This window comes from Lepidochelys kempii, chromosome 27, assembly GCF_965140265.1.
Source record: "Lepidochelys kempii isolate rLepKem1 chromosome 27, rLepKem1.hap2, whole genome shotgun sequence".
NCBI lineage: Eukaryota > Metazoa > Chordata > Testudines > Cheloniidae > Lepidochelys > Lepidochelys kempii.
The window spans coordinates 18,118,552-18,143,219 of NC_133282.1; the positions used below are offsets into that span (position 1 = coordinate 18,118,552).

At 63.2% G+C, this 24,668-nt stretch overlaps 1 protein-coding gene across 5 annotated transcripts in view; it reads right to left on the minus strand.

Moving 5' to 3' along the window:
• The window catches only part of KCNH4 (potassium voltage-gated channel subfamily H member 4), a 30,537-nt gene that overhangs the window by 3,379 nt on the left and 2,490 nt on the right, over window positions 1-24,668 (minus strand). Inside the window, exons 2-16 of one of the 5 annotated variants that reach the window (XM_073325839.1) lie at window positions 17,760-17,993; window positions 17,156-17,287; window positions 16,573-16,700; window positions 14,526-14,769; window positions 13,970-14,127; window positions 12,842-12,989; window positions 11,409-11,603; window positions 10,311-10,510; window positions 9,676-9,925; window positions 8,606-8,820; window positions 3,728-3,766; window positions 2,904-3,244; window positions 2,155-2,261; window positions 1,335-1,411; window positions 229-255 (exon numbers count right to left, since the gene is read on the minus strand). In XM_073325839.1, coding sequence (XP_073181940.1) covers window positions 229-255; window positions 1,335-1,411; window positions 2,155-2,261; window positions 2,904-3,244; window positions 3,728-3,766; window positions 8,606-8,820; window positions 9,676-9,925; window positions 10,311-10,510; window positions 11,409-11,603; window positions 12,842-12,989; window positions 13,970-14,127; window positions 14,526-14,769; window positions 16,573-16,700; window positions 17,156-17,287; window positions 17,760-17,993 — 2,495 coding nt within the window. Of the gene's footprint in view, window positions 1-192; window positions 256-1,334; window positions 1,412-2,154; window positions 2,262-2,903; window positions 3,245-3,727; window positions 3,767-8,605; window positions 8,821-9,675; window positions 9,926-10,310; window positions 10,511-11,408; window positions 11,604-12,841; window positions 13,050-13,969; window positions 14,128-14,525; window positions 14,770-16,572; window positions 16,701-17,155; window positions 17,288-17,759; window positions 17,994-24,668 lie in introns of all 5 variants that reach the window. The other 4 variants (XM_073325836.1, XM_073325841.1, XM_073325840.1 and 1 more) reach the window with 4 other exon arrangements.

Here is a 24,668-nt window from a genome sequence, read left to right on the forward strand (position 1 = left end):
TGGATCAGGACGGGGCTGGCGGTGGGTGACGTCTCAGTGTTGCTATGACGCCCACCCAGAGGCAGCAGCCTATTTAGCGCCTGCCTGCAGCCCCAGGACAGCCTCTTGGGGCTCTTTGACCGCATGCATCCATGTACCCTGACCTCGGACCGCGCGGGACACGTGCCCCGACGTGCCCACTGGGCCTATTACCCTGTGTTTTGTTCACCAGCCCCATTGGCAACGCACCCCAGGGAAGTGGCTTGTTTCCTGCTGCTGCTGTTTGACAGGAAAAATAAGCAGAGCAAGCAAGAGACCTTTTGTCATTGTAGGTCCTATAGAAAACAAATGGCTAGTGGCCACTGCTGTTACTTCTCTGCCGGGCTGGCCAGTTTAACCTCCTGCTGGATCCGGGCTGCTCAGTGCTCACCCAGCAGCCCAGGGTACCAGTCCTGTCTCTTCTGGCGGCCGCTGTTTATCATGAGCACTGGCTGCAAAGCAGAGGAAAGCCCAGAGGGCCAGGGCCCAGCAGCAGCCCCAGCACGCTGCTCAGCCTCAGAGGGGACGCGCTGTCCCGCAACCTGGCCCCGCTGGTTTTACTGGGCTAGTCTGTGAGCTTCCACACTGGCCACTGAGCGCCTTGGCCACGGGGGACATAATGCAAGGACCTCCCTCGGGGATGCAGAGCACAGGATCTGATGCCGACATCAAGGCTGGTTACGGGCATTCTCGAGCCCTAGCACGACCCTGACATTAAGCCACCCTGAGGCTGCTCTAGCTTACGCCAGGAAACATTTCTGTCCCTACAGCAGTCTGGATAGGACAAAGCCAGCATGCTGCTCCCCCAGGCTGCACCGAGCAAGCTGCCTCGCTCAGGAGCTGCCCCCAGTATGGGGGGCAGAAGGCTACAGAGACCCTGCCTGCTGCCCCTGAGGGGGTGCCCCCAAGAGTAGCATACCCTACCCTCAAGCATGCAGCCCAGGGGGAGGTGGGAGCAGGGCACAGAGGGGGAAGGGCTGCTCCTGGAGCTGCGTTTGTTGCTATGAAATCGTTACAAAGGGAGCCTGTGCTCATTTGAAACCCGATCGCCTGAGTCAGGGCAGAGCCGCCAAGCAGCGAGGGCTGCCCGATCCGGAGCGGGCTCAGCGCTGGGGGTGGGGAGCTGCCAACAGCTGGGGTCACTTCACCTCCTGCAGAATGCCCCAGGCAGCAGCGTGCAATGAGCCCCGCTCCGGAGTGGGCAAACCGGGTCGGTTGGTGCCGGTGGGTCCAGGCGGATGCGAACCCCAGGACAGCCAGCCCTGCAGCGCCCACCTCTGCCCCCCAGCCCCGGCCGCAGGGGCTCCAGGCTGTACCTCTTGGTTCAGTCTGCAGACGTTCTGCTTGATCTCCTCCGCTTCGGCGCCTAAGGCTGGGCTGGCCTCATCCGTCCCTGCAAGGAACCGCAGACGGATCTCAGGGGAGGGCAGCGCGCCCCCATGGGCCTTTGACCCCAGCCCGCTGTGACTCGCGGCCGTGCCAGGACAACAGGCCGGGGGCAAAGCCTCCCCGAGCGAGCCCCGCATCCATTCGCCTGTCCCAGCATTGGGACCGGTCGACCCCTTCGGACACAACCCCGCTCCCGCCAGGCCTTATTCCGGGCCCAAGCCCTGAACGCTCAGAAACAGGGGAGCTTCTGGCTGGGCGGAGTGGGGCGGGGGGACCAGCTACTCCAGCCCCTGCTGCGCAGCCCCCCGCTCCCCCCAGGCTGTTCAGGCCAGGCTGGCAGGAGTTGGAGCTTTTCCGCCAGCATCTGAACTAGCCGCTGCTCATCCCAACGCGGTGCGCTTGGCTTTGCCTCCAGAGCACCTGCCAGCCAGGGGGCTACAGGGACCGAACCAGCATGAGTGGCTTCACCCGCCCCATCCCCCCAGGGGCCGGCCAGGATGAGTAACGTGCCTGAGGGCGCACGGTGAGTCAGAGCTAGGGATAGGACTCAGGAGTCCTGACCGCCTGCGCTGTGCTCCAGCCTGGCAAACCCGCTCCCCTCCAAACCCTGGGGCAGGCAGTGCCCCAGGCCCAGAGGAAACAGCCGCTTACTCATGTCAAGCCATTCTCCCCGGGACAGAGCGTGCCTCCGAGCCCCAGCGCCGTCTGGCCCAGAGCCGGGACAGCCCCGGGGCAGCAGGCAGTTACCGGAAGTCAGCGAGTCTGCGACCGAACTCTGCAGAGGCGGCTCCACGTTGAAATGGAAGGTTTGCCTCTCCGACGTCCTGCCATCATCCTCGATCCCATCAACGACCCTACGGGGGGGTTCATCCTACTGGCATGATCGGCTGGCACAGCGCCGCTGGGCATCGCTAACCGGCCCCTTTGCCTCCCTAAAGCCTCTTGGGCACGGGTGGAAATTCAAGCACTGCCAGGCAGAACCCGACTGGGGCATGGGGTCTGGGCAGCCTGGAGGGACTGAGTCTGGGCTACAGACCCTCTTACCCCGGGCTCGCTGGCTCATATGGGGCAACTCCCAATGATTTCACCGTGGCCAGCTGAGCATGGCAGCTGTTGCCACCGGGTGCCTGAGGTGAAATGAGCAAGTGGGTCTCAGCCCTGATCCAGGTAGATGACTCCATGGGCCCATCCTGTCCCCACCCCATGGCACTAACCGCCCACCCGCCATGCTGGCAGTACCAGGAGAGGCCAGGACAGGTGGGGCCGGCTCAAGGGGAGGGGTGTGGGCGCATGGCATGGCATGGGGGGAGAGAATGGTCCCAGGGACGTGGGGCATACTAATGAGTTCACCCCTGCCAACGTGCACAGGCATGCAAGCACACGGCGATGCACTCAGATGTGTGCAGCCGAGGCAGGCGTGCAAACCTTCACACACCGGTTTGGTGGGTTGCCCCACGGCTGCAGGGTCCCAAGAACGTGGTGCTGCCAGTCCTTACCTGGGGCTCAGCTCCGGGGGGCCGGCGGTGTGCAGGGAGGGGATGAGGAGCTTGGCTGGCTTGCGGCCATTGCTGCTCTCGCCGTCTCTCAGACACCGTGGCGAGGGGCTCCTGCCCTGGCTGCAGCGGGCGGGGGAGCGGCAGGTGCGGCGCAGAGCCGAGAACTGGCGCAGCTCGTCGCCCAGCAGGCTGCTGAGGGAGCCACACCGCACGGGGCTCTGCAGGGTGGGCAGCAGCAGCTTGCGGTGGGTCCGGCGGGTGGGCGAAGGGTGGAGCCCCTCCTCGTCCTCCAGGATGGAGTGTAGGGGCTTCTCGGGGCTGGCGCTGTTCTCCGGGCGAGGCTGCGGGCAGAGGGAGGAAGCTGGGTGACGAGGCGAGGAGACTCGCCCCAGGGCTGCTGCACCTGGCGCTAGCTTGAAGGGCAGGACAATCCCCTGGGGAAATGCCCTCCTGGCATCGCTCAGCCAGGCCAGTGGGGCAGGGAGAAGAAGGGCCCCTCAGGGACTTGGCATCGCGGTGTGACTGCAGCCAGCCCCTCTGCACTCAGCTCCCGAAGCTGGCGTTAAGCCCTGAGCTCAGTGGTTCAGCTCAATCCGCCTGCAGGCTGAGCCAGGAGGAGCTGCCGCGTCTCCGTCCCCACCGCTGCCCAGCCCAGGGGCATGGGAGCGTCCTGCTCGGAAAGGCCCTGAGAGCGAGGGAGTCACTCTGGTGAGCGGCCACTTCACCCGCATGTTGCGTTTGGGTTCAAATGAGCCCCTGGCAATAATACGGAACTCAGGGGGTGCGAGCAGCTGCCAACCCAGCCTGGCACAAACCCAACCTACCTGGGATAACAGAGGGGATCTGGGAAATCGCATGAGCCCCTGGAAACGAAGCAGAGAAAGGCTCGTTAGTGCCGCCCAGCAAACTCCATTCAGACCAACACCCACTGGGTACCGGCCAGCCATGGCCAGCTCCGATTAGCAACCTGCTGCTGGGTTGGCAGAGGAGGACACCTGAGCAAACGCGCACATGGGGACACGGCGCTGGGGATCCTCCTGGCTCCGGACAGGAGAGGCAGGAAGAGGTTTCCCCACCAGCACTGGGACAGCCCTCCAGGCACCGTGTCTCTGTGTCAACGCCCACCTCTGCCCCGCCGCCTGTGTGGAATCTCGCTGCTCTGTACCTGACCCGTATGTACACCACCGCCTGTGATCCCCTGCCCCGGCCGCTGTCGGCAGGGACAGTCCCTAAGGGTCTGGAAGGCAGCTGGCACGTGGTGGGCACGACCGCAAACAGCACGTGGCCTGGGTCACTGGCAGAGCCTGAGGAGAGGGAGCCCTGGCCTGATGGAAGTGGCTTGTCCAAGGAGATGATGAGGGGATCTCCGTGATTCAAGCTGGATGTAGGGACCAGCGACCACCTGATGCTCAGCCTTGGGCCAGTGCCGCAGCGAACAGGGAAGGTTCTCCTCTCGCGCCCCACAGCTCCAGATCTCCCGGCACTCGGGTGCTGCCACGGATGGGCCCCGCGGAAATACGTGCCATCTCCAACCATCCCGCTTGGTGTCCAGGGAAAATCTTTCACTTCCGCAGCCTGGGCTTCAGACCTAGGGCTGCTCTGCTCCCATCGCAGAGAATGGCTGCCCTGTTTCCTGCATCTTCACCCCAGATTGGGAATGGCTCTCCACTTCCCAGGGGCATCGGGGGCTTGAGCCAGCGTCCAAACGAGTGTCTGCTGAGAGGGCAGAATTGCCCAAAAGATGCCCCCGGCAGGAGGTCAGCTGGAGGCTGGGAGCAGCAGGGTGAGGCTGGAAGAGACGGAGCCATGCCCAAGCTGAGGCCTCAGGCTTGTGGATTTTACCACCAGGGTATATTTTACCAGCTCCTCAAGGCCAGATTCCACGGGGCCATGAGGGGGGCTGGAGGGGAGCGAGGGTGGGGGGATGACAAAAGCCTGGGGAGAGGGAGACCTCACAGCCTGCCCTTGAGAGTGGAAATAGGGCACTTGGGGGGGAAGCTGCCCCACGCAGGGAGTCCGGCACAAGGCCAGGCACTGCTTATCCCTCACTCCAGAACCACAAGGCCCAACGCCGCTCAATCCTGCTTCAAGTCCTAGTGGTGCCTAGGCCTGACGCTGGCTTTGCATCAGGATGAACTAAACCCAGCAGGTGCCTTCACCACCTTGGTTTTCTGGACCTGTCTCCAGCTCCCCCTCCTCGTTCCCTGGCTAGCCCTACAGGGTCCCGCTGTGAGTGGGCTGGATCGCTGCCAGCTCCTAGCACATCATGCCCACAGAGCGGTAGTTTGGCGAGGACTCTGGAAACACAGAGATTTTGGGGTGGTTCTTGACCAGACCTATGCCGAGACTGGGGGGGGGCGGGGCGAGCGGGGAGCAGGGAGGCTGGGAACCATTGACACGCAAAGGACCACAGCGGCGGGATGGGTGGAGGAACAGCTCAGGGGTCGGGAGTGACACACGGCCTTTCACCTCGAGGTCACTGCTTCGAATGCAGCCTGGGTCGGTAGCGACCGAAGCACGTTACCATCCGCCGGCTGTTCAGGGGCCTATGCGCAATTACAGGCTGGTCTTGCTCCCGGTCCTAGTGGACAAAAACCACCCATCACAATTGGCACCGTCCCGCAGCCGGCAGAGCAGAGGAGGAGAGCGCTGGCGGGGAGCAGCGGGAGAAAGCGGGTATCGGCGCGGCCCAGCCTCTCCCTGCTCCGGCACTCGGCACCTGCCCCTGGGTCCCAGCTGGCCTGGAAGATGCTGCCCGGGGGGGATCGGCGCATCCAGCTTCCAGCTTGCTGATGTCACAATCCGGAGCAAGTGACATCACAAGGCATCACCACAGCGGTGACGGTGATGTTGTAAGTGCCGGACTGTGGCCTCACCAAGCGGTGCAGCCATGGGAGGGGCCTCGGGGGGTGGGTCCCTCACGGCATTTGTCTGTCAGTCTCAACCGGGGTTTACTTCCTAAAAGGCTGGAAACACAGACAGCCTGAGTCCCTGTTTTCTCCCTGTTCTTTGTATGGGTCAGAGTCAGAACCTCCTCGCCGAGTGCTCCAGAGGGGAACCTGCCTCTGGGTCAGGGCCAAAGCAGGAAGGAAGCTACTTTCTGGCCCTGGTTAGCCGAAACCTCATGGAAAGATCGGATCTTGCAAGACACCTGCCATGTCAGGCTGAACCCTCTAGAGCAGCAGCTCAGGAGGGGTCAGGGCTGCTGAACCAGAACCAGACCCTGGCAGGCCCCACACTGGACTCTCAGCTACACGTCCTCCAGACCCCACTGTTGTCTCCTTGACCCATCCGTCGCATATTAATGCCTTTGTTCGGAGTTATCAAGGGAAGGTCTGCACAGCTCTGAGACTGAGGTTGGACAGCTGACCAGCAGAGGGCACACACAACACTTCATTTTTGTAGGTCCTGTGCAAACACGGCCATTGTTTTTTACCTATATATTAATTTATAAATGACTTGGTGGTGGATTTTTTAACAGCTATTTAGAAGCCAGAGGGAAATTTCCCACCAGGTTCTCTTCAGGGTCTGGTGGGTATTCTTTGCAGGGCGCATCTGGGACCTACATGGAGAGACCGCTGTAAAAAATCCCGAGCTCTTTATTTCAGCTGATACAAAGTAGGCAACTATTCTGGGGCGGATGAGCAACGAGCTGCTATTTCTGAGGCAGAACGTTCCCGCCTGCCTGTGGGAGTCAGCGGAATGACTAAACCTGCCAGCCCGGCCCCCGCGCTCTGCGCTGGGCTGCAGCGAGATGCCCCCCGGGCACAACTCAATCTCGGGGTGCCCCCGGCAGGAACAGCAGAGTTCCTGGATTGGCTGAGTTCCAAGCTCTGATCTCACAGTTTGGCACCAACAAATGTCTCTCCCCCCTACCCCCAACAAAGACAGGCAGACTCGTAAATTTTCTGTTTGCCTCGGCCTTCCACGAGGAGGCTTCATCTGGCGGAGGCCGCGAGGCCTCTTGCCTGGCACTGCAGCTCCTTGGCCAGCGAGGAATGTACCCAGGGACTGTCTGCGACGCCCCGTTAAGGCTGCCATGGCGCCGGAGCAGCTCACGCGGGACAGCAGGCTCGGGAGGTGGAAGCATGGAGCTCAGCCAATCCGGGGCTGGTGCCCCGCTTCCGAAGAGGCTGCCCCGAGGCTGGGTGTGGCGCTCCTGAGCATTGCACACCCGCTGTGCTGCCATGTACCCCGCAGTGCCCAGCCCGACGGCTCCACCCGTGCCTGCAATGCCCTGTTCTTTCACTGACCTCGCTAGCACGCCGGGGCAACAGGGCATGCTACTGACAGGTCGCACTACGGCAGATTTGCTCACCTCCTCCGGGCGGGCGCAGGCAGAAATGGGGAGCCCAGATAAAGCCGCTGGGCTCTGGCCAGACCTGGTGTCCGCGGTTCCGGTTAAACCAGGGTGTGTTTTACACTCAGACTTGGGCAGTGGGGGGAGCAGGGGTAACGCGGTGACTCAGGGCCTTTCCCCGTGGGGCACACTCAGCAGAAAGAGGGGAGCCTGTGACGAAGCGGGACTGTTCTTAATGTTTCTTCTGAATAGTGTGGGGGTGCCTCAGTTTCCCCTAGGCAGGTCTTAAGTCTCTAGGTGGTGGGGTAAGGGTGTGTGATCATTGCAGAGCCCTAGAGGGCAGGTGTGTGCAGGGGTCTGGACACAGAGAATGGCCGACACCCCGTTTCCTGGCCACTGATGGCCTGGGCCCTTCCCCCCCTGCAAGGTGAGAGCTAAAGGGTTGGAGAACAAAGGAATCAGGTGACCTCCTGGCTCCGGAAAGGGACAAAGCCTAGAGGAGGAGGGGCTGGAGGAAGTTTCAGTTTGGGGCTGGCTGGGACCTGGAGTGAAGGGCAGACGGGGTTGTCTGGCTCACTGCCCCCCAAAATGGACCCAGCTGAGGGGTCCTGTTCTCTGCACCTACAAGCTCTGGTTTAGACCATGTTCCTGTTGTCTAATAACCTTCTGTTTTACTGGCTGGCTGAGAGTCACATCTGACTGCGGAGTTGTGGGGCAGGACCCTCTGGCTTCCCCAGGACCCCACCTGGGAGGACTCGCTGTGGGAAGCGCACGGAGGGGCAGAGGATGCTGAATGCTCCGAGGTCAGACCCAGGAAGGTGGAAGCTGTGTGAGCTGTGTGTCCTGCAGACAGGCTGCTCCCAGGAAGGAGACTTCCCCAGAGTCCTGCCTGGCTTCATGGGGAGCAGTTCCAGGGCATCGCCCGGGGACTCCGTGACAGAGCCCACGGGCCTGTGGGCATGGAGCAGGCTCCACTTCCGCTACAGAAACCCTCCGTGAGCCCCAGGGCCCGGAGCTCATCTTCAAGCGGCGTGGCAGGGAGGCAAGATGGGGCAGTGGGGCGTCCGCGTGTCTCTCCACGAGCGTTTCATGCTCTCCGCCCCGCGCACGAGCCCCGCTGCTGTTCGCACTGGTGCAGAGCAGAGCAGTCGCCAGAGTTCCCGCCCGCAGCAGGGCCGGACAGCCCAGGGTCAGGACACCGAGCCCAGCCTGCGCTTGGTCTCCTCGAGCCTCCCGGCTGCAGGAGCGACTCAGGGAGCTGCTGTCTCGCCTAATCTCCCCTTCCAGCCCACCCCCTGGGGCTAAGGAGACCTGATGGCCCTGCGGGCACAGCCAGCATCCCCCAGTGCCGGGGCTTGGATGGAGGGAGGCAGAGGCGGCTCTGGGACAGGCGCGCACCCACCTCGATCTCGCTGCCCTCCCGCAGGTTGAAGGTGAGGTCCTGGTGGATGTCGGCCATGAACTTGCTGGAGTGCTCGGGGTAGAGCTCTAGCACCTCCAGCAGGCCACGCAGGGTGATGTACTGCAGGTCGCAGTAGGTCAGCGCCTTGACGTCCGCGTTGGTTTTGATCACCTGGTCCTTGCCGGGCAGGTCGGCTCCGATCAGGTCCCCTTTGCCTGTGGGCATCAGGAAAGGGGGGTGAGCAGGACTAGGGGTTCCCTGGCCAGGCCCCCATATAGCCCAGGCCTCGGAGGGTTCACGCGCCTCCTGGGAGGCCCATTGTAGGGATGGGAAGCTGAGGCACAGAGGTGGGGGGGTAGGGCCTGGCCTCCTTGTAGCCAGGAATGGAACCCAGGAGTCCTGACTCCAGTCCCCTTCCTTAGCCTCCTCCCAGGGAGGAGACCCAGCTTCCACTGCTCCAGCCCAGCTGGGGGGCACCAGGGACCTGCTGTTCATCTCACAGGGGAGCTGGGCATCTTGCTGGCCAGGGACGGCCCTTTGTGGGGCATGACAAGCTGGACTGGCCCCAAGAGAAGCCTGTGGCTATGCTGGGGGTTGCCACTGGCCCAGCAGTGATCTGGATCAGCCACAGAGCCCTGCCTGGCCCCTCACATGGTGTATCTGAGACCCTGAACCCAAGGGTGGGGCTTTGCCAACTCCCTTCCCGGAGCGGGCACCATCTGGGATCCAAGGGGAATGCCCATCTCCACCGCTGCCATGTGATCAGGGTGCCAGGCCCTGCTCTCAGCAGGTCGCTCCGCGAAGGGTGGGGGGCGGGCGCCTCGGAGCAACCACCTCTCACTGCCCCGCGAGGCCCCAGCACCTCAGAAACTTGCTGCCGGAGGAATCCCCCCAGCGCAGCCAGGAAACAGCCGGACAGGTGGACGGAAAGAGAGGCACAGGGCTTGACAGGCCAGCCACAGGCTCTGGGGAAAGAAGCCGCACTGGCCCCCCTGTTTGGCTGTCAGCCCTTCGCCCCTGCTGCCCGTGAGAGCAGGGGTGGGGCTGGCACATGCCGGGCACCCCCTTACCCAGGATGGCCAGCACCATGTTGTCCTTCAGGACCTCGAGGGAGCCGGAGCAGACGAAGTAGTTGGCCTGCAGGGCGTCACCCTGGCGCAGCAGGTACTCGCCGGGGGCGCAGAAGGAGGTCTTGATGTGCAGGGAGAGGGCGCGCAGGCAGCCCCGGCTGGCCGCCTTGAAGAGCGGCAGCTGCAGGATGCCTTTGTTGAGGTGCATGGCGATGTCGGCCCGCAGCTCATCGGGGAAGTCGCGCAGCAGCTGCGGGGGCAGCGGGAGGGAGTCAGGGGCGCTGGCGGGGGGAGGGTTGGCCCGGCGGCTCCCCAGGGTGCTGGAGGGGAACAGCAGAGCGCCTGCCCTCCTGCAGGAGCTGCCCCGGCCACGGGAGATACGGACGTAGCGTCCCCTGCCCGCTCCCAGCGGCGTTACCGTCCCGGCATCGGGCACTCGGCAGCAGCAGGGATGGGACCTGGACCCCTTGGCCCCAGACGCAAAAGGCCCCGAGCTCTGATCCTCTGCTCCGGCAGCCAGCACATGCACCCGGAGAGCCAGCTCCTCTGGCTCCATCCCTCCAAGCTCTGTGCTCAGCGGGCGGCCCCGGTGGCAGGGACCTAGCCCCTGGCGTGGGCCCGGGGGCACCGCCTACCTCGTTGGCATCGATGCCGTTGTTCACCGACCAGGTGGTCTGGAAGTACTCCAGCATCCTCTGCTTGAGCGGCTGCGGGAGGCGGTGCACGCGGATGAAGTCCTTGAGGTCCTTCATGCGGGTGTGGTAGAGGGAGCGGCGGGAGTACATGCGCTGGATGATGGCCGTGACGTTCCCGAACACCACGGCGTGCATCAGGGCTGCGGGGAGGGCCCAGCACCGGCTCAGCGCCACGGGCGGACAGGGGCAGGGAGCCTGGCCCCCAGGCTGCACCAGCCCAGGGCCGAGGCTCCTCTCTGCCAGCTGCCCTGCACTGCGCGGGGAACCTACCCGCGAGGGGCCTTTCCCGCCAGCCCTGGCAGCTCAAGGTCAGCTTTTGGGGGCGGGGGGTCATGTTCACCTCTAACACCCTCCCCTGTTAACTTTCCCTTCAGCAGCCAGACACTTGGGGATCCTGCCACCCCCCGCTCACTCCCAGGGCGTGCACCTAAGTCCCCCCGCACCAGACGTGCAGGGCGTGTCTACCCAGCTCCCCGCCAGTACAGGGCACATGTCTCCTTGCCTGGCCCTAACCGGCTCCCCCCAGCACAGGGGGTGTGTCCCCTTGCCAGTCCCTGCCTGGCTCACCTCCCAGCACAGGGCGCATGCCTCCTTGCCTGACCCTACCCTGCTCCTCCCCAGCACAGGGCGCATGCCTCCTTGCCTGACCCTACCCTGCTCCTCCCCAGCACAGGGCGCATGCCCTCTTGCCTGGCCCTACCCTGCTCCTCCCCAGCACAGGGCGCATGCCCCCTTGCCTGGCCCTACCCTGCTCCTCCCCAGCACAGGGCGCATGCCTCCTTGCCTGACCCTACCCTGCTCCTCCCCAGCACAGGGCGCATGCCCTCTTGCCTGGCCCTACCCTGCTCCTCCCAAGCACAGGGCGCATGCCCTCTTGCCTGGCCCTACCCTGCTCCTCCCCAGCACAGGGCGCATGCCCTCTTGCCTGGCCCTACCCTGCTCCTCCCCAGCACAGGGCGCATGCCTCCTTGCCTGGCCCTACCCTGCTCCTCCCCAGCACAGGGCGCATGCCCCCTTGCCTGGCTCTGCCCGTCTCACCCCCGATCAGCATGGTGCAGATGGAGAAGATCTTCTCCGCATCGGTGTTGGCGCAGACATTGCCGAAGCCCACGCTGGTGAGGCTGCTGAGGGTGAAGTAGAGGGAAGCAATGTAGGTGCTGCGGACGGATGGGCCCCCCACGGAGCTGTTGACGTAGGGCGCCTCCAGCCTCCTGCCCAGCTCGTGGAGCCAGCCTGCCAAGCACAGCGCAGAGTTAAAGTCGGCCGGCGCTCGGAATGGGGGGCCGGTCTAGCCCCCCGGCAGCCCACCCACGGTGGAGCCCAGAGCAGCCCCCTGCAGAGGGCAGAGATGTTGGGCATCGCTGGATCTCGACTCCAGCCTGGCACCGGGAGGGGTCATTCCCACCCCAGAGCCTTCAGCTCTGCAGCCACAGCCCGCTCTGTGGTCCCGGGCTTCGGCTGGAGTGGGGCACGTCTCACTCCCTCCGCATCACCGGGGCCCGAGCCCTCGGGCGTGCCAAGCACAACAGCCCTTGCCGCTGGCCCAGCCGCTCAGGGCTCGATCCCCGAACCAAGGCAGGGATGAGCGATGGGTGGGGTCGGCGCAGCCTGGCGTGCTGTCTGCCAGGGCCAGGAGATGCGCTCCCGTAAGCCCCCGGCTGCGCCTTCCTGGCTGCCGCAGCTGCGTCACCCTGCCAGACCAGGGAGCTCACACCCAGCGGCTCCTAGGGCAAGAGGGGATTGGATCCCTGCTTGGAGAGCAACTCCCCCAGTGCCCTCCCTTTCCCCCCACCCATCCTGGCCTCCCCAATGCATCCAGGGGCCCTTCGCACCACTGCCCCGGAGCCCCACGACTGCCTGGCCACCCCCACTGCTCGGAGAGCTCTCCCTGCCTGCAGCGGGGGGGCCTGGCTCACCCCAGCTGCTGCAGGCGGCTGGGCTCCCCCTGCGGAGAGGGCAGGCTGCCCTTGCCCAGCCAGGCTGGCCCTCTGCCACCGCACCACCAGTGCCGCACGGAGCCAGCCTGAGGGCTGGGGATTGCCCCCTGGCTGCAGCCAGGCCCCCGTCTTGTGCTGGGCCTTTGCGTGCAACCCTGGACCACACAGACCAGTCTAGTGCCGGGCCCCGCTGGCCCTAGCCCGACCCAGCATCTGCTTCCTTTGACGGCTCCTGCTGAGCAGCTGCAGTGTCGTTAGCTGCCCGCCAGCCAAATCCATTCCTGGACCCTCAGCACAGGGCCAGCCTCAGTACAGGTGGGGAAACTGAGGCACGGGGCGCGTAACTTGCCTAGATCACACAAGCAGTCCATGGGGAAGCTAGAATAGAACCTAGGCGCCCTGACTCCCAGCCCCACCCACTGTAACCACTAGATCCCACGCCCCTCCCAGAGCTAGCAACAGAACCCAGGAGTCCTGTGCCCACCCGCTAGGATCCGCCCGGCTCAGGCCCCCCGGGCACCCCGCCTGACTCACCAATGCCCCAGGTCAGAGGGTCGTTACTTTCCATCTCCTTCCGGCCGATGACGTACCAGATGCAGGCTAGCCAGTGGGCGAGCAGGGCGAACACGGACGTGAGCAGGGCGAGCACCACGGCGCTGTGCTGGGAGAAACGGTCCAACTTCTGCAGCAGACGCAGAAGCCTTAGGAGACGCACGGTCTTCAGCAGGTGCACCAGCGAGGTCTGGGTTGGCGGGCGGGGAGAGCAGAGGCAGCCGTCACCGACCGCGGGCGCCAGGCCAGCCTCTGCCCAGGGCCGGATGGGGAACAGCTTAAAGAACTAGAGCCACCGGGGGAAATTCGGCCCGGGGCACAGCCCAGCATGGGGCCTTGCTCCCGCCCTCCCCACCACTGGCTGAGTCCCGCTGCAGCCCGAGGTCTCCTGCTGGGAAGGGGCTCGACACCACACGGGGGGGCACGTCCTTGGGCTCCAGCAGCCTGTTGCCTGGATGCTCCCCTTTCAGTGGGCTGCTTTGGGTCACGCTCTGCGGCTGGCAGCCCCTGCACTTGGATCCACTCCCACGGCACGTGGGGCCCAGGGAGCAGGAGCCACAGCACCCTGCAAGGCACAGGCCCCGCTCCTGGCCCGGGCCGACGCCCCCTGTCCCTGATGGCTGATGCTGGGGTGAATACGGCGTTCCGAATCACTCCTGCCCAGGGCCTCTGCAGAGGGGCTGGGGCCCGGGCCCTCCACTGCCCACCCCAGCCGCTGTCCGGTCCCTCAGCATTATCTGAGCACGATGTATGCGGCAGCGTGTGTGTCTGTAATTGTACACACGTCTCTGCAAGTGCAAACGAAGCTGGGTGTGCAGGAGAATGCATTTGTACGTGTGTCTCTCTCAGAGCACGGAGGCCTTGCCGTGTCCGTTTGCACGTGTGTGTCCAGCTACTTTGCAGGGAGAGGGTTCAGCCGGGGGAGCCAGCGCTGAGCTGGCAGAGATTTCACACCTGCGGACGGTTTGCGGCTCTCGGGTTCAATTGGGCTGGGTGGGTGGCTTCCCGCTGTCACTGAGATCCCTGCGCTCCCCTCGCCCCGATGGCCGCTCCGGAGAAGGGACAGAGGAGACCCCCCCCCCTCCACCCCCCCCCCGGGTTCGCACTCACCACGGTCACGTTGAATGCGTACAGGAGGTCGAAGGGCAAGGCCGCGATCAGGTCCACAAAGAACCAGGTGGCCACGTAGTGGATGCAGATGGAGCGGGTGTCGTAGACCACCTGCCCCGACTGGCTGACGTAGGTGGTGCGGAAGTTCAGGACGATGTCTGCAGAGAAGGGCCAACCCGGTCACGGCCCTGCACTGCCGCCAGCAGGAACCCTGATCACAGCCACCCGGCCTTGGCCCCGGCCGCACCCTGCGCGGCAGGGCCCTGCTCCCCGGGGCAGACGCCAGCCTGGAACCTGGGCACTCAGACCCAGCCCAGAGCGCGGATGGGGGGTGATCCAGGAGAGCTGCAACCAGCGCTCTGAGCACCCTCGGATACGCGCCCCCGGCAGAGAGCTGAGCTCCGGCCCCGACCCGTCTCAGCGGCTTGCTGAGAAAGCAGGCTCCCCTTCCCCAGCCCAGAAGGGTCCAGTGGCCCCCCAGCCACGCGCTGAGTGAACTCCCCTGAGCCAGGCTTGGGCGCCAAGCCCCCACGGCCCGGCCCAGCATCGGCCCTACCCAGGATGAAGAGCATCTCCACGGCGATGTCGCTGACGATGGTGCTGCGGGCGGCGGCCAGACTGTCCTCGGTGCCGGTGAAGCAGACGTTGTAGGGGACGGTGACGGCCACGTAGAAGGTGGCCAGCAGGATGAGCCAGTCCCACAGGGCCTTGAAGACGCTGTAGTGCAGCAAGATGAAGCGGGATTTCTGCACCGAGGCCACTTTGTACTCGGGAACGGACGGCTTGCTCCCAAAGACGCTCTGGGGAAGGAAGACGGCTCAGAGGCTGGCACCAGCTGGGATCCGGCCGAGGACCTGTGGAGCCAGCCCGGGTGCCCTCCGCAGGGGGTGGGAGCAGACTCGCGTCCAGTGGGGGTCAGGCACAGAGGGGCACAAGTCACAAGGAGGGGAGGGACAGCTCCCCGTGGCTATCAGCACAATGCACAAGGCCCAGTACCAGGGTGAGGGGCCAACAGTAGAGATTGCTAGAAATAGCACCAGGCCCGTGCCCTAAAGAGCTGCTCTGACAAACGGGACGGGAGTCCCCGTGCAGGGACACCGAGACACCCCGACATCCACCAACCTCCTCGCCCATTCTGAGCTCAATACACCCTCCCGGTAGGTGACCCCAGCACCCCTCTCCCCACCGCTCAGGAGCGCCAGCCAGCTGCAGCCGTGGCCTGACCCGGGGAGATTGGGGTAGTGCAGGGAGTGCTGGGGGGTGGGGGGTGATCTCTCTGTCATCCCCATCAGGCCAGGGATAATCCCAACCACAGCAGCCACTAACCACTCAGCACCTGCGCTTCCCGAAAGCTCCTTAGTCTCGTGGCCCCAGAGGGAGAGCGAATCCAGGCTGCCGAGCGGCTCCCAGCTTGGCAAGGGTCCCGCGGGCCGCGAGTGGACACCCGCCATCAGCCGCTTGCCCTAAGCAGGCTCAGAGGTGATTTGCCAGTTGTAGGGACAAGGGTGTTTCCATCCTCCCCCCGCACCCAACGGCACGTAGGGCCATTTGCTTGGAGCAGCATCTGCTCGAGACAGCCCCTGCCCTGATACCTCTCCGGAGGCAGCCAGGTCTGGGGGTCCTGGCATGGGCTGGATCGGGTGGGGAATGGGGCAGGCCAGGGGCAGAGTGGGGAAAGAAAACCAGTGTGCTGGCCCACAGCCCTACCCCAGCAAGCCTACGACAGCAAACCAGGCCGGGGCAGCCAAGCCACCCTCCCGAGACAAGCCAGCACGCGCCCGACTGCAGAGGAGGCCCTGGCTGGCTGGGGGTCCGAGCTGGGGCTGCTCACTCAGAGCAGCGAGCGGAGGAGGAACGGGAAGGGTGATGGCGGAGAGGCCCCCCAGGACTCCCTGCACGACTCAGCGCTCCCGTTGCCGAACGCTGCAGGGGGACCCAGGCCCAGATGCCACCACGCAGGGCTGGAACACGGCCGCAAGCTGCAGCTCGGTGCGGGGCATTGCAGGAAGTGCCGGCTGGTGTAAGGTGACCCCGGCAGCGGCATTATGATGTGCCGGGTGCAGACGGCCCGGTTACATTTCACACGAATGCTATTCACAATAATCCACCAGCGCTGCTGGCTGTTGCCCAAAAGAGTTAAAGGTGCAAATTTTCGAGGCTTTGGCAGTCAAGGGTCCACTTGCACATTGCCTGGCGAACAGCTCCTCTGCGGGCAGCTAATCCCGGCCCCGGATGAGGCTAAGTCCCTGGGAGCAGGGCTGCTCTCTGGTGCCGCTCTCACCTTCCCGTCCCAAGGGCTAAAGCACAAAGCACTGGAGAATAACGCTGGGTAAACGCCTCCCTCCGCCTGGTGAGCAGCTGGCCCGCAGGGCTCAGGGGGGCTCCTTGGGTAGGGGGTCCCTGCAGCTCCTGGGCCGTCCTTGCCCCCGGACACCCGCAGGGGGCCTGAGGAAAGGCAGCGGGAAGCAGAAGCCAGCTCTCTGCAGTCCCGCGGGTGACCTAGGAGCCCAGCACATAGGCAGGGGATGAGGCCCCACCGGGAGCACAGGCCAGGGTGGTTCGGAGCCGGAGGGAGGTCACGGGAGCAGGGGGTGGGTTCTTACGCTGGTGATCTTCATCTCGCCCCGCTCCTTGCCGGTGACCTGGCGGGTGAGTTGGCGCAGCACCGTGCGGCCCTGCTTGCGTGCCGCCCGCAGGTGGGAGCTCCCCGCCTTCTTGCTCCGGTGCTTCTCTGAAACAGACGGAGAGCGGCGCGGGCCGGGTGAGCCGGGGCCAGCTCAGAGCTGGGGCACACGCCGCGTGTGCTGGGACTGGGCCCCATCTCAGCTGCCCCCATGCATGCCCCTCGTGTGGACACAGTGGCCGTCCTAGGAAGGTCCCCTTCCCCTTCTAATTCACACTGCGCACCACCCAAGCGAGCAAAGACCGTCCAGGGAGCATCCGGGCTGGTGGGTCCCCCGGGAAACGGCCCGGCCTTTGGGAGCCAGTGCCACGGGGACCCAGCCTGGCTCCAAGCAGATGCCACCAGGACCATACTGGCTTTTCCCCTCCCCCCCAGCCTGCTCCACGCCCCTCCCCACCCCAGGCACCCTCCCCCCAGCCTGCTCCACTCCCCTGACTCCACCCCCTGGCTTCTTCCCCCAGCCCCACTTGCTTCCTGCCCCCCCTCCCTCGGCCAGGGCGCACCATCTCTCCTGTCGCCCGGGTGGCTCTTGCCCCGGTTCTCGGTGATGTCCTTGAAGGAGACGAGGAAGAGAACCACCTCCCCCTTCTCATTCTTGATGGGCACGATGTCCAGCAGGCACCAGAAGGCGACTCCTGCGGGGAGGAGGGGAAGGAGCTGAGCCAGGAAATGCCCTTGGCCGCCCCGCACTGCCCCAAGGCCAGTACCCTGCACTGCCGCCCTGCAGGGCTAATCATCAACGCGCCCGTTACGAGACCGGGTTGGCACACAACCCCCCAGCCAGCAGGGACCCAACTCTGCACCTTCAGCCCCAAAAGCAGGAGGCTCTAAGAAGTGAGTTACGGGAGTAACTCTAGGACCTGGTAGCAGCAGTAGGCTGTTATCCCCACATCAGCCGGCCACTAGAGGGGGCCACAGGGCACACACTGAACCCATGGGGTTACGTGGAAGGCCTGGGGCACTGGGAGCAGTTGCCTGGCCAGGATCAGCCGTGCTGTTAAGCTAAGGGGTTGGAGCCGGCTCCCCTGCACGGGGGACCCACGTGGTGCGTGGGCCGGGGCCAGCCTCCGTGAGTGCAGTGAGTCACGCGCCTGCCGCCCCACTCACCGCCCTTCTTGTAGAAGCAGACCTCAGCCTGGTACTCCTGCCTCCCATCCAGCACCTTCTCGACGCACTGCAGGACGGACTCGCTGGTCTCGGCCCCGTACAGGAAGCGACAGCTGCAGTTCTTCTGCATGACCTCGGTGCGGGCGAAGCCGGTGAGGTCGCAGAAGCCGTCGGAGCAGTAGACGATGGGGAAGCCGCGGTGAACCTGAGCGTTGGCCAGAATGAAGTTGCTGTCTGGAAAGAAGCCAACAGACCCCAACCCCCAGGGCCAGGTTAGCACCCTGGAGGGGTCCTGGGAAGCATTTCCATTCTGAGCCTCCCCACCCAGAGCCAGGGATAGAACCCAGGAGTCCTGGCTCCCTGCCCTGCCCCCACTCAAACCCACTACTCCCCACTCCCCTGCCAGAGCCAGGGATAGAACCCAGGAGTCCTGGCTCCCTGCCCTGCCCCCACTCAAACCCACTACTCCCCACTCCCCTGCCAGAGCCAGGGATAGAACCCAGGAGTCCTGGCTCCCTGCCCTGCCCCCACTCAAACCCACTACTCCCCACTCCCCTGCCAGAGCCAGGGATAGACCCCAGGAATCCTGGCTCCCTCTAAGCTGCGCGGCTGTGCAGCAGCCTATCACGGGCCATGCAGGCGCTCAGGGCTGTGGCAGGGAGAGGCACCTCTCCCCTGGCCCTAGCCCCAGAGCTGCTGCGGGGAGAGAGGGCTGGGGGGAGTCCTCTCTTCCCTCCATGGCCCCGGGGCAGCCTGCACCCCAAACCCCTCATCCCTGGCCTCACCTACCCTAACCCTCTGCCACACCCCTGCTGCACATCACCTCCATATTGGTGCACATAACAAAATTCATTCCGCACATACATGGGAAACATTAGAGGGAACATTGCCTGAGTCCTGGCTCCCAGCCCCCTCGCTCAAACCCACTAGACCCTGTGACGAAGTGGGACTGTTCTTAATGTTTCCTCTGAATAGGGTGGGGGTGCCTCAGTTTCCCCTAGGCAGTTCTTAAGTCTCTAGGTGGTGGGGTAAGGGTGTATGATTGTTGCAGAGCCCTAGAGGGCAGGTGTGTGCAGGGGTCTGGACACAGAGAATGGCCGACACCCTGTTTCCTGGCAACTGATGGCCTGGGCCCTTCCCCCGTGCAAGGTAAGAGCTAAAGGGTTGGAGAACAAAGGAATCAGGTGACCTCCTGGCCTGGGAAAGGGACAAAGCCCAGAGGAAGGGGGGCTGGAGAGAGTTTCAGTTTGGGGCTGGCTGGGGACATGGAGTGAAGGGCAGACGGGGTTGTCTGGCTCACTGCCCCCCAAAATGGACCCGGCTGAGGGGTCCTGTTCTCTGCACCTACAAGCTCTGTGTTAGACCATGTTCCTGTCATCTAATAAACCTTCTGTTTTACTGGCTGGCTGGGAGTCCCGTCTGACTGCGGAGTTGGGGGGCAGGACCCTCTGGCTTCCCCAGGACCCCGCCTGGGCAGACTCGCTGTGGGAAGCGCACAGAGGGGCAGAGGATGCTGAATGCTCCAAGGTCAGACCAAGAAAGGTGGAAGCCGGGTGAGCTGTGTGCCCTGCAGACAGGCTGCTCCCAGAGAGGAGACCTCACCTGAGTCCTGACTGGCTTCGTAGGGAGCAGTTCCAGAGCATCGCCCGGGGACTCCGTGACAAACCCCACTCCCCTCCCAGGGCTGGGAATGGAACCCAGGGCCCTTCTGCTCTAACCACGAGACCCCGCTCCCTTCCCAGAGCCAGGGATAGAACCCAGGCATTTCAGCTTCCAGCTCTCCCCTTCCTGCTCTAACAACGAGAGACGCCCCCATCCTTGCCGAGCCAGCAATAGAAGGAGTTTGTAAGTACATTAGGAACAACAAGAATCCTAACAATAGCACTGATCCATTACTAAATGGAAATGATAGAATTCTCAGTAATAATGCAGCAAAGGCAGGAGCGTTAAATAAATATTTCTGTTCTATATTTTGGGAAAAACCTATGATGTAGTCGTGTCATAAGATAACTCTCTTTCCATTCCACTAGCACCTCAGGAGGATGTTAAACAGCAGCTAATAAAGTCAGACATTTTTAAATCAGCAGGTCCAGATAACTTGAATCCAAGAGTTTTAAAAGAGTTGCCTGAGGAGCTTGCTTCCACTGGGGTCCCACAGGTATCTGTTCTTGGCCCTACACTATTTAACGTTTTTATCAATGACCTGGAAGAAAACATAAAATCATCACTGATAAAAGTTTGCAGATGACAAAAATTGGGGAGTGGTAAATAGCTAAGAGGACAGGTCACTGATTCAGGGTGATAGATCACCTGGTAAACTGGGTGCTAGCAAACACTATGTGTTTTAATATGGCCAAATGTAAACGTATCCATCTAGGAACAAAGAATGCAGGCCACACTTACAGGATGGGGACTCTACCTTGAGAAGCAGAGACTCAAGATTTGTTGGGGGGTTGGATAATCAGCTGAACATGAGTTCCCAGTGTGATGCTGTGGCAAAAGAGCTAACACGACCGCTGCTGGAATCCTGTGTCCAGTTCTGGTACCCATAGTTCAGGAAGGAGGTTGATAAATTGGAGAGGGGTCAGAGAAGAGCCATGAAAATGATTAAAGGGTTAGAAAACCTGCCTGACAGTGAGACTCAAGGAGCTCGATCTATTTCTTTGACCAACGAGCAGGTTAAGGGGTGATCTGATCACGGGCTGCAAGAACCTTCATGGAGAACAAAAATTTAATCATGGGCTCCTCAGTCTAGCAGAGAAAGGTATAAAGGATCCAGTGGCTAGAAGTGGAAACTAGACACATTCAGAATGGAAATAAGGGGTAAATTTTTAACGGTGAGAGTGTCCCTGGAGTCCCTGGGCGATGCTCTGGAACTGCTCCCCATGAAGCCAGGCAGGACTCTGGGGAAGTCTCCTTTCTGTGAGCAGCCTGTCTGCAGGACACACAGCTCACCCGGCTCCCACCTTCCTGGGTCTGACCTCGGAGCATTCAGCATCCTCTGCCCCTCCGTGCGCTTCCCACAGCGAGTTCACCCAGGCGGGGTCCTGGGGAAACCAGAGGGTCCTGCCCCCCAACTCCGCAGTCAGACGTGACTCTCAGCCAGCCAGTAAAACAGAAGGTTTATTAGACGACAGGAACATGGTCTAACACAGAGCTTGTAGGTACAGAGAACAGGACCCCTCAGGTGGGTCCATTTTGGGGGGCAGTGAGCCAGACAACCACGTCTGCCCTTCACTCCATGTCCCAGCCAGCCCCAAACTGAAACTCTCTCCAGCCCCACCCTGCTCTGGGCTTTGTCCCTTTCCCGGGCCAGGAGGTCACCTGACTCCTTTGTTCTCCAACCCTTCAGCTCTCACCTTGCAGGGGGAAGGGCCCAGGCCATCAGTTGCCAGGAGACAGAGTGTCGGCCATTTATGTACCCTGGCCCTTTGCTCTCCAACAATTACACCTCCTTATCCCACGACCTAGAGACTTAAGAACTGCATAGGGGAAACGGAGGCACCCCTGCAGTATTCAGAGGAAACATTAAGAACAGGCCCACTTCGTCACAGAGAGTAATTAACCTTTGGAACAATTCACCAGGGGTTGTGGTGGAGTCTCCAGCACTGATCATTTAAAAATCAAAGCTGTCTGTTGATCTGCTCTAGGATTAGTGTGGGGCAGTGTGGGTCGGAGAGCAGCTCAGACCAGCTGAGGACAACGGTCCCTTCCAGCCTTGGGATCTACGAGCCTCGGATGCAGAGGGGGCAGTTGGGGCGAGGGAAGGGCCAGCGATGTGTAGGACCTCACCAGCACTGGCCCCGCTCCCCTACAGCCTCCGGAGCCCCCCACATCACTAACCCCGGGAAAGACCCCACGGAAAGACCCCAGAGTCACCCTGTGCAGCCACGTCCAGCTGCTATTCCTGAGGGCCCCTCCTTGCTTTGCCCCCCGTCCCCACCCCCCAGGCCGTGACGGTAGCCAACCCGGGCTGCAGCCCCTCCTCCCAGCTGGGCGAGCTGGCTACGCTCTGCCCCTCGCCATTCAGTGGCAAGGTGAGCGCGGGAGCCCAGATAGAGCCCCTGGCTTCCATCTTCTCAGAGATGTGGTGCCAAGCGAGCCGCACCTCCCCCTCGCCAGCTGGTGCCTCCACCCCCCCGGCAGGGCTAAGGCAGCTTAACAGCAACAACAAACCCAGCCGGGGGCTGTGCCAGGGCTCCCCGCAGGCACGGCAGCCGGGGGCTTGCCATGGGCACAGGCCAAGCTGCGGGGAGATGAGCCCAGCTCCGAGTGCCTATCCCTATCTGCAGCAGGGGAAGCCTGAGGAGACACCAGTATCCTAAACGCAGGGGGCCCTGCATGGTCCCAGAGGATGCTCCAGGGCGGCAAGGTCGGATCATTAGTGTTTACCCCTGGCACCACCGAGAACGAGCCCTTGCAATGTGTAACTAGCACTAGGCCGGGAGAGCCTTGCTCCTGGGCTCAAGGAGGCATGAGCCAGCACTACCGATCCCCTGGCCTCGCTGCGGCCAGCCTGCCCCATGCGACGGGCTGCTCGTGACTGGCGGGAAGTGCTGCCCAGCAGGGTCAGGAATGGCACCTTGCTGGCGGGCTCCCTGCCAGCGCAGACAGATGGCTTCGAGTGCACAGGCCAACGAGGAGCAGCCAGCGGGGCCAGCCGGCCTGGTTTCCACCTGCCAGGGGCAGAGCAGTGGCCCCTTTCCCCCCACGGAAAGCACTGCGTGCCCTGCGGCCCAGGGGCTGTGAACCCAGCCACGTGCCCCCCGCAGCAGCCGTGGCCCATTTGACAGCCCTTGTTTCCATGCCAACAAGCAGCAATGCCACCAGCGTGGGTCAGCGGCCCGAGGGCAGGAGCAAGGACAGCTGAGGCCATGGCCAGAAAGCCCCAGCTCCGGAGTCCCCTGCCCCCGCCAGGGGAGGCCCCGGGGCCTCGCTCGCTGCTTTGGCTCAGAGCCGGAGGCATTGGGGAATCAAAACCCAATGCCCATGGCTAAGTTCTTGGCTCCTGGAGCTGTAGCTGCTGGCTTGGCCGGGGTGGGGAATTAGTACAGAGTCTGCTCTCGGCAACGCAGGGTCCCCACCAACACAGCCGGGGCTCCTGCCCCGTGCCCTGCTGCCCCCGGGCTGTGGTGCCCAGCACCAGGGGGTGGCATCATGCTGCAGGCCTGGGCCTGCTGCATGGGCGAGCTGGGGTTCATTTAGCGCCAGGTGTTGCTGGGACGAGCCCCCTTTCAGGCCTCATTAAGCCCATCGAGGACACACTGAGGCCTGAAGCCGAGAGTCTTTCAAAGAGCCTTGCCAGCATCGCATCGCCCTGGAAACGCAAACACAGCATCCCAGGGAGCCTCTCCCGTGCGTGCCCTGGGCTCCCTGCTCCTCCCCAGGCACGGACCAGCTCCGCTGTCGCTCTGGGGGCAATGGCCCCACACTCATGCCGCACGTGCGCCCCCATTCCCGCTGCCCCTCCCTTCGCAGTGCTGCCTCCTGCCGACTGACCCATGCACAGCACCGGCACGGGGCTCCTTCTCCCGGTGGCTCCCCCGGTGCCGCGGCCCGGGACAGCGCACGGAGCTGTTCGCGTACGGCGGGGGAGATGCTGCGGGGTGGCCCTGGTAACACGACGGCCCCCCAGGACTGAGGCTCTGGTGGCTTCTAATGTCTGAGCCCAGCGAGGTGCCCCCAGCTGGCTCGCAAACCAAGTGCCACCCCCCTTCGGGGTGACTGGTGAGCGGGTGGTGTCCCACCCGTCTGGCTGGGACACGAGCCAGGGCTGGGCCTGCCCTCAGCCGGCTGAAGGGGAACAAGACCCTCTGCCAGGGCTCAAGGAGCAGAGCCTGTCAGCGCTTCCCACCAGCCCTGGCAGCCCTTGGAGGCAAATCTGCTTCTTCTCCAGAGCGGGTTAACCCTTTCCTGGACCCTGCAGGCAACTTCACTCCCTAGAATAGAGCCCCAGAGTCCTGACTCCAGCCCCCTCCAGAGCCAGGAATAGAACCCAGGAGTCCTGGCTCCTTTCTCCTAACCCCTGTTGCAGCCTCCCCCCAGCACTGCTGGGAGCTCAGGTCATGATGCAAACATCTGGTGCGTGTGGCTGTGGTGGGGGAACAAAGCCCTGTGGGAGCCAAGTGGGGTTGGCTGAAACATGGTCTGAAACATCTGGGCTGCTGGGACTGGTGGCTGCAGGGGAGCCCGGGCGCCCAGCAGGGCAGTAATTGCATGTGCCTTGATCTGTATTGTCTCTGCACACTGGACAGAGCTGACTGCTCGCTCTTGGCCCCCGGCCCGCCAGCTCCCAGGGCCCACGCCATGGCCACAGCCCGTCCTCGCCGGCACAGCTCTCCCGCTGGAGCTGGGGCCTGGTTAGCGTGGTGCTCAGTACTCAGGGGGCGGCTGTCTGCCATTGCCACACGCAGTGCCAGCAGCTCGCAGACCAGGGATCGGGTTGCCCTTCTGTGACGAAGTGGGCCTGTTCTTAATGTTTCCTCCGAATATTGTGGGGGTGCCTCAGCTTCCCCTATGCAGTTCTTAAGTATCTAGGTGGTGGGGTAACGGTGTATGATTCTTGCAGAGCCCTAGAGGGCAAGTGTGTGCAGGGGTCTGGACACAGAGAATGGCCGACACCCTGTTTCCTGGCAACTGATGGCCTGGGCCCTTCCCCCCCTGCAAGGTGAGAGCTGAAGGGTTGGAGAACAAAGGAATCAGGTGACCACCTGGCCCAGGAAAGGAACAAAGCCCAGAGGAGGAGGGGCTGGAGGGAGTTTCAGTTTGGGGCTGGCTGGGACATGAAGTGAAGTGCAGACGTGGTTGTCTGGCTCACTGCCCCCAAAATGGACCCAGCTGAGGGGTCCCGTTCTCTGCACCTGCAAGCTCTGTTTTAGACCATGTTCCTGTCGTCTAATAAACCTTCTG